This window comes from Bombus flavifrons, chromosome 16 (assembly GCF_040668555.2).
Source record: "Bombus flavifrons isolate JBK064 chromosome 16, iyBomFlav1_principal, whole genome shotgun sequence".
Classification (NCBI taxonomy): domain Eukaryota; kingdom Metazoa; phylum Arthropoda; class Insecta; order Hymenoptera; family Apidae; genus Bombus; species Bombus flavifrons.
In genome coordinates this window covers 8,143,333-8,156,803 of record NC_138457.1, presented here as the reverse complement: position 1 = coordinate 8,156,803, position 13,471 = coordinate 8,143,333, and the positions used below count along the sequence as shown (strand labels likewise).

Genomic DNA, 13,471 nt, shown 5'->3' with positions numbered 1-13,471 from the left:
CAACTTCCCCTACTTCAAATTTTAAATTCGAGACACGATAAAGCGAGATCAAAGCAAAACGAGATTCGAGACGAAAGAGAGAGACGGTAATTACAATCTGAAGATCCTAGCGACTATAATAACGCGAAACATATATATAATTCGTTCGGAACGTAGTATGTAATACGTTAATAACCTGAGCGATAGTTTTATGAACCGGCGAGAGAGAAAGGCAATAACAAAGGCTATTCTATATTTATTTGTGTGTATCTTGTGCGAGGTATGCAATGAGATTGATTTATTTGCGTCATGTAACCACTTTCATAACCTATTATTATTAGGTACAGTAATGGCTAGGGGTCTAATATGTAATGAACGAGATATTAATAAATATGAAGGCTATATGTATTTCTTCCGAAAGAAACACAAACTCTACCGACGATAGCGTTTACTGAGTAGTATGTAAAATATTGTTATGTAACAAAGTTATTCATATTCTTTTAAAGGAAAATATTCCTTTAACGAAAGACCGTTATTTTTATAGGAGATTTATTGAATTGATTTGAAAATATTATATCATCCCCTTGATAAAAATTTCTCTAAATCCACGAGTGAACTAAAGAATGAAGATTCTTAAATCACGTATATTGATGAAATATTGTCAGAAAATATAGGGAATTATCAAAAACTTTTGACGACCAAAAACAAACCTTAACCCTCGATTGATATTGTTGCGTTGTAGATAGCCATGATAGTTTAAGTTTTTAAATGTGTGTTATACGTAGTTCTAGGATATTTAAATGTAATAAATGGATTCTATTTTATGAAAAATATAGAATAAAAGTTAAAGTAATGGACTGTAAAGTAAAGTGACTTATCAGTATTGCAGTATGGTACTATATGTGCCACTGTATTCACGGTATTACTATGCTAGAATGTACTATGAAAATGTATTTATTAAGTTGTAACGTATATTATTCCTACACGATAAATTCAAAAACACGGTACAATCCAATACTATTTTGCCATTTCTGGCAACGTATCAATTGATAAAAAATACTAAAGAAGTTCTCGATATGTTTTTTTGAAATTATTATACACTATGTATAATATCTGCAAAGCTTAAAAGCTGGCAATGGATTTTCGACAGTATTCACAAAATACTCTCGAAACAGAAGGACGCTTGAGCGCTTTTGCAGCTCGCGCGCGCGCGCACGCCGCGCCCCGGACAAAAGGCAGGCTTCTCCGCTTTTGTACTCTCTCTTCCCGTCGTTCCTGCGTCTATTTCCGTCTTCGTCGCTCGAATACGGTTGGATTTCGTGACGCCGCGAGCGAATAGGGAATAGTTGAAGAAAAGGAGAGAAAAGAGTCGAGGGTGAGACTGAAAAGAGAGAAGTTCCACGAAATTCGTGTTCGACAAGGATGAAGTGTAATGGTGGAAGAGAGATGGTCGAAGTAAATGAGAGGATAGGAGAGCAGAGCAAGGGCGAGAGAAGTGGTTCCTCACCGCGAACAATACGAAATATCTTCCGTGAGAACTTTTCCCTTGCAAAACCACGGGGACTCATGATGTTCGGTTGCAAAATCTCACTCCATATTCACTCACTAAATTTTCTAATCCAGATATACTTAATATTTTCTATGATAATTCGCAAAATATTATCATTTCCCCTTTATTTGAATGTATTTTAATTGGAAAGTAAATTTTTATACTTTCTATTGTAGACGATGATTAGATCAAGTAATGGTTGCAAGAAACAACCGGAAGTCATCTTCAAGTGACAGAGCAAAAGAATTACGAATAATAAAAGATAAATATTATATTTTTATATTATTGTTAACTAATTTGAGAAGAAATTGGCTGTAAAGAATGATTTATTTCTCCGGATAGAATTTGCTGTTTTAATCGAAGAATCACGGTGATACACAGTCGACGCTGAAGTTCTAGTTTCTTAATCTTATCGCGAAGTATTGAACTTGATAAGGACTGGGCAGCCGAAGTGGAGCATGGTAAATCATTGTACTTGTGCTACGATTATGAGTCGAGTTTCGACCGTAAATTTCTTTTCTGTTGCTAACAACAGTTGTAAATTTTGAACTAATAACTTCTTCGCTTGGAAATTTCTTTTTTGTGACTTAAGGGTTTAAGACTTTAAGGGTTGAAAGGAACGTTCCAGTTCTGTCGAATTTTCCTTAATAAAATTGTTTCCTGAATGATAGAATTCTGGAAACTGAAAAACGAATTTAATTTTCGTGGAACTCTCTTTCAATTTTTTGTCTTTTTTAACTGTAGGAAATAATTCAACTTACGTTGTATTTTTTTTTTTTTTAAATTGGTATTACGTAAGCGAAAGAAATTTAATTTTCATAGAATGTATTTTTAAGAATTTTTTCTCAAGAAAATAAATTTCATGAAAAATAAACAAATTCGAAAATGAAGTTTGAAATGATCGATCACGAAGTCTACGTATAACCATCTGCAAACGAGGAATATTCAAGCGGGAAAAAATTGCTGGAGCAGTTGTTCGGCTAAAGAGGATGCAAATGAACTATTCACGGTACTTGGAACTAAGTAAAAAGAAGCTACACGTAAGAAATTCTTTAGAAGAAAAATAGTAACAGAGAAAAGACTAAAAATGAACTTCATTTATTCAGGATTTACCAGCTAATGGGCCTTGCTGAAACTTCGCGTATTATTAGAATTAATTCGCAAACACTAGAAATATCAAAATTTCGAAATTCTTATTTTTTTAATATTTTAAATAATTTTTCGAATATTTCATTTGTTCGAAATATTAGATTTATTCAGGGTGTATAAACTGTATGCAATGATACGAATTACTGTATCTAGGTATAGTCTGATAATATGGCGTCGTGACAACGCTTTGAAAGATAACATTTTGCCCTGATTGACGATTAAGCAAAATATCCACTCTGTTTATTTTTAAACACCGTATCCTACGCGTAATGTTAGAAGCGTCTCGATATACTTGTTAATCTGTCCAAGCTTGTTGAAACAAAACAATTTTCACAAATATTCGACACTATAATATATATTATATGATAATAATAATAATTTCAATGGCGAGAATTTTGGGTCGTAATTGGATAAATATTCAAATGTCTGTAAATCATTAATGTTGCTGTAAATTTTAAATTCGATTCTTTGGCCTACAAACCGTATAATAGTTTAAATTAATCTCAAAAGCAAATTTGCTTAACAATGTTAAAGTAGTGAATATTGTGTTTTATACGGTTCACTTCGAATGTGGATAATTTTCAGCCATTTTATAGCGTTAGAACTGCATAACAGTATACATTTCCTATTTCAAAGTATTAAAGCAAATAAAAAATCGAGACCTAAATAAAAATTTGTTTCACCCTCCAAATATTCCACCGAGCGCTTTGAATATATCACATATTTTAGCTTTGCGTGCATTCTGTACATTTCTGTATTTCTAAATCTCTCATAAACGCATAAACATCTATAGCTTAGATATTGCATTTGACCATCGATATTAAAATAGTGACTATATATGTTTTCTCGAATATTTTGCACAGTTAGTTCGTTTTATATAGTTCTATGTTGGTATGGTGTAGTGAGCTTTCGTTGTATTGTAGCCATGAGACTCATACACACTCGTACACAGATACTATTCACACGTACATTGTAGTATACGTCAGAAAATACGTGGGTTCCAGCAGCTCGACTATGGCCGACGACGTGTCGACTTCGATTCTGGTTAAACGGCCGTCAATTTCTCGCGACTGTTTATGGTTACTCATCCTAGAAATCCTGAAAATCGCACAAGAAATTCTTTACCTTTGACATTCGAACATTTCTTTCTTTCTCTATTTCAAAAACAAATTCTGTTGTCGTCGGTGCAATTTTTTTCGTTGTATTTGTGGCTTGCAGATAAGATCAGAGATAAAGTTTCGTGTTTTTAAGAGATTCTCAGACTATACTGAATATTATACTGAATACATAATCATATTTTAATATCTTATTTCACTTTTATTGAAAATGTATTGCTTTTATATTTAAAAAATTATTTGTATGTGACTTGTCTGTATTAAGTTTTTATTTTATGGCTGGTATTTTTGTAGATTTTATAGGTTGATTTACAACCGGCTGATTCTCTGAGGATGTTGTAGAATTTTTTATGTTTACATTGTAGAAATGTTTATGACGTTTGAGATACTCCCAAAGCTTAGAGTAGCAGTTAAGGGTTAAATAGAAAGCTCATCGTCACTGGGGAAAGTGTACGTCTCAAAGTAGAAAATCACGCGCTCAAAATAACACCCTGTCTACTCGGGTTACGCTATTTTGAGCACTGCTCGTACTACCTAAACTGGACCACTGAATTCAGTAAAAATATACTTAACCCTCAACTTGTATCGTTGGGTTATAGACGATACACACTTTAGGTTAGATTATCCAATTGTATCAAAGTGCATATTGTCATCACTATTGTTAATCTCTTTTTTAATTCTGTACAAAATATCTGTCAGAAAATTCTCCAAAAATGTTAATATTCTTTTTTCAAATTCATCGATGTTGCTCAAACTCTTTCTCTTTTTAAATCTAACCAAATATCATGCGAATCAAGTAATCGTAACCAAATAACCTAAATTATTTCATTAGGATTTTTAACGTGTTTCATAATGTAGAAAATGTAAGAGATGTTGGATTGTTAAGTGCAAACACATTTCTATCTGAATTACTGTCTCGCTCGCTTTACTATGCTTAAGCCTATTCACCCTGACAGCAGCACTGTTCCCTATGTACTTTTTCACATTGACATTTCTCTAGTCCCGGAAACCGACCGCCATTATAACAACAGTTACAACCGGGTCCCTTCGACCTTGCTTTATTTCAACCAATAAATCAGGGTGACAGCCGTAATAAAGGTTTCAACTTTCCGGAGGTCGGTATAAGTGAAAATATTTGAAATAATATAGAGGGTGTCAAAAAGATTTCGAAAATTTTTAAGAGGTTATGGTGTAAAATTAATTGAATGCATGCAATTTTGTATTTATGTACACATACACATACATATTTATCGTACACATACAAGTTATATCAAAATGATATCTATTAAATAAAAATAAATAATTGCAAAGAATGTAAAATTCGAAAAGTGAGCATTTTAGAGTATAATTATTATTATAATTATATTCCTATATGTATAATATTGCATTAAACAATTAGAAATAGAAATATAGGATACAACTATACAATACAACTATTACTATTTAGAATAATTTTAGACTAACTACATGTTTAACTGTCTGAATAGCTGTATGTCTACAATATCGTACGAAAAAAGGAAAATTAAAGGAGTGATAGCAGAAATCATAGCGACGAGCGAAGAGAGATAAGGAAAATAGCTTTATGATTAGTCAAATCGTGTCAAGTGTCGTTTTTTTTTTTTTCTTCGAAGCCCGCAATTATCTGGAAGGTCAGTTTTGCTCCATGCTTGCCTTGTCAGAAGTTAAATTTCTTGATTATACTCGGCGATCATGAATTCCCATCGAACGTGTATTCCGCGTGACGTTCGCATAAACGTAGACTCGCGTGTCATTGGCAAAGTATGCTTATATAACCTGCACGTGGCCGGCTTGTTTATTTTCACGGATCCCAGTAAAAAAGCACATCAACTTTTCAATGTCTCCGACCTGCTAGTAAGGTTTGCGTATATCCTATTGTAACAAATCTGTATCACTATTTACGATTTTATATTTTACCCTTAATCAGCTATTCATTTGTCATCATTTTCTTCCATTTCGACCTTTTATCGAGTCACGTACGTAAGTTAAACGTTGTTATATATTTTGTACCAATATATATATATTCTTTTTCAACATTCTGAATGGAAGTAAAACAAAATTATATGTTAACTGAAATTCCTCAGATTTTAGTACCAGTTTTTAATGTTTTTCTCCTTTCTCTGTTTTCTTCACTTTATGACGTTGAGAATTTTCAAAGTATAGTCTTTGTAAGGTTAGAATTAAAGAATAAGGCGATATTGTTTTCAAGAGGTTAGCTTTATATTTTTACAATTTGACTATAGTTTGAGAATTTTCAAAATATAAATTTTATATGGAAAAAAATCAGAGGGATTATATTCTTTACCAAGAAATGAAAAGTCGAAAATCATGCTTTGAAAAATTACCAAATTTTAATAGTATTTTTACTTTTCTTCTTTTATTAACCTCAAAATTCTCTGTAGACGTCGATTTTTAGGAATAGAAGGATTCGATGGTGAACAACTGTAGGAAGTCTATCGGAAATCGATTAATATCAATTAACACGTCGTTCGTCATCGATTATGAATGGTTCGGACCACTTAGCAGCCGTGATAATGATTGTAATTATAAAGCGGCTGATAAGCATCGTTTAACGACCGCTAGTTGTTAAATATCACGTGACGTGACAAAAGCAGTAGCATGTTGATTAATTAATAACTCCATAGTTGATCGATCGCTTAGACAGAATGCTAATTTTGAAAAATAGTCCAATTATTCTCTTTCAATAAATATAACGAAAAAATAAAGCATGAGAAATGATTGAAATAAAATTTTAGCATCTAAAATTCTGCCAAAAGAAAGTAAATAAAATTTATCAACAAGATCTTCATAAAATAAATAGTAGTCCAAAAAGGAATCCATTTTTTCTTGATGTCTTTCAAAGAAAAGTATACACACGAAATTGAAAACATTGAAATATAAATATTATCTAGTCTAGGAATAATGCAAACTTTGACACGATGTTAAGAATCCATATGTACTGTGTATGTATGTGTATATATTTATTAGTGTAGCGTGTCTCGTATCCTATTGCAATCTTTGTTTTCATAAGTGCACGATTGGTTGGGTTTCTTTCGCCTCCTTATCTGTTTCTTATGTCTATTTGCAGCGACTCCATATAATATTTCTAGCTTTGGTTTGTCATGGCTTATTCTATCTTATTATACTACCTTATAACCTATTTCTTTATCGCAGCCTACTTCACGCTATCGTATACCCATTTTTTAAATACTGTCTCTGCATCATTGTATTCTGACGTTTATTCGCGGGTTTTTCAACCAATTTTCTCCTACATACGAAATCCAAAATATTGAAATATATAGAAAGTTGTTTAATTCAATAATAAATCCAAAATTTGTTACGCTTACCGTAAAGAAACCAACGTTTGTTTAAGAAATTGTTTATCGTAAAAAAATATTTAATTAAGAAATTATCCAACGTGAAAAAGGATCGAAATTTTGCCACAAAATTGTTTAACGGAAAAAGAAATTCGAACTTTGTTAACACGATGTTACAGGATGGATTATAGATCGAAAGAGAGAGGGGTGGGCTACGTGTTTTCATCGGCCCTATAAAATATCTGGGCTCGCGAGTTTTCGTGATGATCGCCGGAAGCGTAAAAACTCACCGGGTTGTACATGAACTCTAAATAAGCCGCTGCTGTGGCAAAACGTGGCGCGATCACCTCGCAGCCAACTAATAAAGCTCGGTATAAAGTAACCATCAAGCGGTGGTTTTATTCAATGATGCCAATGACACACACGGCACGTCATGTTCGTTCACAGTGGCTCTCACCCTCGAAAATACCGCAGGAACTTGGTTATCCCGATTGGTTTCCTATTAACGCGTTTTCGTCCTCTCTTTTGTCTACATAGAAACACTTTACATTGATTGATCCACTTCATAGGGAATTTTGATTCGCTTTTGGGGAATGATGTGAACAATGGCGGATTATGGCGGGAGAAATTTTTATTGTGGCGTCGCTTTTAAAATTATATCGTATTTTTTAAAAATCATTACTGTTTTTTATTATTCCTAAATTATTTCATCGTTCCAAGCTCAATTTGAATATCACGCTTTACAGAATTCTTTCATTAAGGAACTGCATCTAGAGGATTTCTTAGGGATTAACTCTAGATGTAGAATTTCCTAACTTGTCTTTTTATTGCAAGCTTTCTATGAACCTTCGAATGTCAGATTCACAAACAAACTTGTATTTATGGGATAAAAGAGGTTTCTCTGTTTAAGTGGTAGAACAAATGAAAAAATAGTTTGCTTTTAATTAATGCGAAGGATGGCTGGCCAGGCGAGTACAAAATGGAGGCATTTAATCGATATCACAGTCACTTAAGCGTGTCTTCGGAAAGCAAAAGAAAGAGAACGAAAAGAAACGAAATGAAAGAGAAAGGGGGGAAAATGGAATGGTTCCAGTAATAGTGGTGCAGTGCAGACTTTTCCACAGTGGAATGTCGCGTTTCAACATTCCAGGCAAACGCTGTGTAACCCTCTGTAATTCTTTGATTTATAGAGATTCAGTGTTTAAACTCGACGCCTCCTGTAAATGGCATGCGTTATACCGTGCTAAACGGATTTCGCCATGCAGGATCACGTATAGCCAATACCAATTTTTCAATCAATATCGCCCTATTTGACAAGAACGTCCCTATTGTTCGCAAAAAGGTACAATTAAAATAAATGTAAAATTTTATATAGAACAGTCACTATAACAATATAAATTATATTATAGATAGTAATAATAATAATTATATACAGGGTGGTTGGTAACTGGTGGTACAAGCGGAAAGGGGGTGATTCTACGTGAAAAAAGAAGTCGAAAATATAGAATAAAAATTCTTTTTTTTATTTAAAAAAATTTCTTTTTTTTTTTTAATTTTTCTATCGAGACAACGATCTACAGCGAGATCCGTTATAACGAGACGTGATAAAGTGCACGCGTACCGAACGAAAATTCAAAGTCGATTTTCTCGAAAACAAAGCCTCGAATGAAAAATTTTTATTCTATATTTTCGACTTCTTTTTTCGCGTAGAATCACCCCCTTTCCGCTTGTACCACCAGTTACCAACCATCCTGTATATATGACAGTAATGAAAATGAATCTAGTCTTTACAATATTTCTGAATATTTCTAATCATTTTACAACAATGCAAATAATTCTCTAAATTGATTTTTATTTTTATTTTTCTATAATGTTGAAATTGAGACTTGCAATTTTGTTTTCAAGACCAAAACTGGCGCGCTAAGATTAGAGTAATGGGCGTTCCTATGTGTTTCAGGTCTATGAGAGTTTTATGGTGGTCACTATCTCACCCTTTCCGTGAAACATTTGAACGATTGTTTTTCTTCTCTTGAAGTTGTCTTCTCGCCGTACCGCTATATTTAGAAATGCACAATGCCCAACCAGAATTTCTACTTTTTAACCAATTGGAAATGCCAAACTATTCTGAGGGATCACCAACCTCACCGAATAGGATGTGTTACAGCAAAAACATTTAGCGAAATAATTTTTTAATATTCATTTCTTATAATGTTTAAGAGCATTGATTCTATGTATTCTTCATTTTTATCTCTATTACGATCTTAATCTTAATCTTAAAAACTTTGTTTAAAAATTTCTTCAAACATCTAAAGATGTTGATTGAAAAGGATATGATAATTTATCATAGAAATTCGAAACCTTCAATAGTGTTAACTGTTATGTAATGTGAGATTGTAATTCAGAATTATCTGTTTGTCATTACTTTTGAATCACCCAATACGTGTCAGTTTGCTCAGGTTTCTTCTTCATCGTTACACTGGTGGAATCACTTCTACTTGACATATATACATCACTATCATATAGCAAGCCTCTCCAAGAGTTATTATATGTAAATATCGATCGATAAAAATCCACTAAAACACCTAACAATTAAAAATTTCGAACTACTTTCTCAACTGTACTTATATATCAGCTGTCAAGTAAAAATGTGTTTCTTTGAAAAATTGAATGGTTGCCTGGACTATTGGCAAAGAATCAAAATAAGAACAAGTGTCTTCCCTTGATAAATTTCATATTTGCTGCAACTAGAGACAAAATAAAAGAAGGAGGAGGAAACATGGCTAAGGCAGTGACTATGGCTGAAAGTGTCATTTCTCGTGTAATACCATGGTCGTCCCCGTGTCGAGTAGCCGTACCATGTACCAATGTCGTGACCTGTTGAGACCAGCATCACCGAGGTGGTAGCATCACGCAGTTCAAATAGTCTCCTAATCCTGTGAGATTGAGCAGATCTCTCTTGCTAGATAGAAGTAACGGGGAGAGCGGGTGAGAAGCCGTGAAAGAGAGAGGGGGAGTGACTATGCACGTTGCCTTGGCTCTGGACCAAGCCACGAAGAGCCAGGGTCGTTTCGAAGTGGTTGGGTGCAGAGCCTATGCCAACGCCTACCGAATCACTGGTCTGCGCTAGCAAATATCGAATGCGCCTCCGGGGCGATTAGTGGTTTCGTTGGCGTTTCGAAGACGTGGGATCATCGTGGCGAAAGTAGATTCATCGATCTTCCGGTTCGCCACGAAGTCGTAGGAAATCGTTTGGTTCCGCTTTCGTGACGAAAATTTGCGGAAACTCTAGTTTTTCAGGCATTTCTCCTTAATAATTGCGTTTTATGTCTTATACTTGTCGATACATCTAGGCTACTTCTCAGAATTAAAACCTAGCTTTAATTTCTTTTCTTAACACGACTTAGTTTTACTATTTGTTATTTAACCAATAAACGTGTAACTGTGTAGGTATACATTAACATATTGACTTCGTTTTCTTTTTATGAATTGATATAGTTCTGTTTTTACGTGAATATTGTGTTTCTGGGAAAGTATACAGCTATTTATATACATATCTATCTGACAGACTTAGTTTTCGATCAACTCGAAGCGTTTACAGACGATCGTAAGTAAATCAGTTTCGTTCATATTTGAAAAAGAGTCTCCAACAACAGCAATATTCCACTAATGAGAACCACTGATACGAGGTCTTGCTACGGTTCTCAAGAAGCGACAAGACTAATAACGGGCTGGCAGCGGTCGCAATTATGACCATTATGCGAAGTGCAACAGACAATGCGACTGGTATCGCTGATGGACGATGATCCTTGATGTACTATATATATCATACTATAGTTGAGAACCACTATTGAATCACACGGTCCCAATGGCATTAAGCTGCCAGGGGCCATGACTGTTTGTTCGTACAACATTCCGATAATATGGAATGTCTATCGTTTCACGGAGATTGATGGTAATGGCGGTGGAAATTTGCGACAGAGAGCGCCACTGTGGCCTTGATGTTATGGCTGCGCGTGCGACATAAGAATGGCCGCACTTTGTTTTACCGTTGTTTGTCTTTCGATCGAATAATAGTGCCTCGTTCTATTGACATAAGATGAAATCTTGTATCAAAATAGTTTGAAGTGAAACTTAATCTATAACTGGAGCATCGAAGCTTAACTTTCTTTTATCATTAATATATTATTAATAACGATTGTAAAAATATCATTCTACTATTGATAGCTGTTATTAGATACCGTGCGATAACTAGCATTATCTAAATATTGTGTAATTTGGTGTACGACACGCTGCATAAGCTTCTAGGCTACACAATTATCGAGAGAGAACAGATTAATAGCGATAAGAAGCTACTTCAAACAATTCTTATCTCCTAGCATGTCCAGTGACGATTGTTTGAAAAAGTCTCTATTATCCACAAATAATTATTTGTTATCTCTCTCTCGAACGACAGTGTGGCCAGTTACGGCTGATTGGGAAACATTTGCATATCGGGTGTTTAAATTGCCGTTGACCCTATCGTAATAAAGTCATAAAAATAATTATTATAAAAAAGCTGATATAACTTAATTTTATCAGAAACTATGTATCTGCATCAGTTATTTAAGTAAATTGTTAGTAAGATTGTCGTAAAATGGTTAGAAAAATAACTATTCCACATATTTGAAAACATTAACCTAACCTAATATAATTACGAAATAATATTGAGTCAAAAAGTTAATATTAATAAAAGTTAATATAATATTTAAATATTCAGAACTTAAATTGATTGAATGTCCTATGATAATTTCTTATTAACTTTCATTTTAACTTTAGTTTAAGTTTTTGATAATTTCTTAGGAAAATTAACGTAATTTAATTTGGATAATTATTTCTGCTCGACGAAAGTATTGAAATGTTAAATTGAAAATTAGTAAAAAGTTATTACGAGGCTGAGAATCACTGTATGTGTTCCTACGCGGTCTCGATGATACGAGGAGAGGTTTCGCGAGCTCTAGCCGCCTTATATATCGCGATCCTCGTCTACGTATCACCGTGAACGTGCCTCCGCAGTCTCATATCACCTGTACGATACTGTTACTCGATTATACCAGATCTCCCGCCACTTTTTTTCCTAGTTGAATGATGCGCGGAATTAGATGCCTCTGCTTTCTATGCTTATTGAAACTAGGTATCAGGTGGATGGCAAACTATTTCGAAATTCGATTTTATATTCGTTCACGGAACCAATATGGCTGCCAGTGGAGTAAAAGTGGGATTTTCGTGGTAAAATATTGGTATTGTTTCTTACGTGAAAATAGACAGGAAATTGGATGGAATTTAAATTCCCAGTAATCTCGATAGTGGTAGGTTAAGTTCAAATCTCCATAACGAAAAATTCATGCTATAGTTAAGGAGATACTGGAAGAAGGAAGTGACACTACGGGAATAGTTGGTTTCAGACCTTTGTGAATAGAAACACATCCTATATCATTATCAAAACAGCGACGTTATCTCGTTAATCCTTTGCGTCCTTTTTATTGTTGCTTTTCTTTTACTGGTGTTTTTTTTTTAATGAAAATGCATTTTATACAAATTAATTTTGTACTCAGGTGCATATATGCAATTGCTATGGACCATTAACAATTATGAAATACAAATGCATATATAAAATTCTGTAGAAATGATATTTTGTAATTAATATCAGGATTTTAGAATATTTGGTCCATGGCAGTATTTTAATGGCAGTGGTGTTTCAAAATACTCTCAATATGTAGAAACTTAGAAAGACGAAGAACAGATTCTAAAATTCTATTTGATAAATGTTTCAGGAGGATACGGCACATGGTCTCGCCTAAATGGTGGCTCTAAGGAGTCCTATAAGAAAGCATGAGGGAAAGAACGCCCTCTGCCGACGACACCCCGAAGAGGGCCCCGCCAGCACCACCCAGAGGTTAGTTCCCATAGTCTTGACCCTTAAAAAGAATTGCTTGTTTAATGTAACACGTATAATCGTAAAAGTGGTTGGAAGTGAATTTTTAACTTCTCTGATAGAAATCTGATCGGTAATCTGAGTAGCATTATTTTTCCAACTCACGAGACTTCACGTGGTTATGTGAAGTTAGAAGTTTCCCCGTTGTGTACTTCACCTTTTAGATTCAGTAAAATGAAACTCACGGAAGTTAAGAACGTTGCCCTGCCTAAATTGTGGTTACTATGGTAGTGTGTTAATTACTTCGTGCCTGTTGTCATTGACATAACCTAATTTCTAAAATCGACCCATGTCCACTCTTTCGACATAAATTCGTCCTGTGTTTATATCCATTACAATATATGTTATATGTTATATATATGTACATTGATTT

The 13,471-nt window shown here is 34.0% G+C and overlaps 1 protein-coding gene across 2 annotated transcripts in view; it reads left to right on the top strand.

The window, feature by feature from the left end:
- The window catches only part of LOC138188056 (golgin subfamily B member 1), an 81,176-nt gene that overhangs the window by 14,073 nt on the left and 53,632 nt on the right, over nucleotides 1–13,471 (top strand). For both annotated transcript variants that reach the window (XM_069129459.1, XM_069129458.1), the window contains exon 2: nucleotides 12,938–13,059. In XM_069129459.1, the coding sequence (XP_068985560.1) occupies nucleotides 12,996–13,059 (64 nt within the window). In that variant the 5' untranslated portion in view covers nucleotides 12,938–12,995. The remainder of the gene's footprint in view (nucleotides 1–12,937; nucleotides 13,060–13,471) is intronic.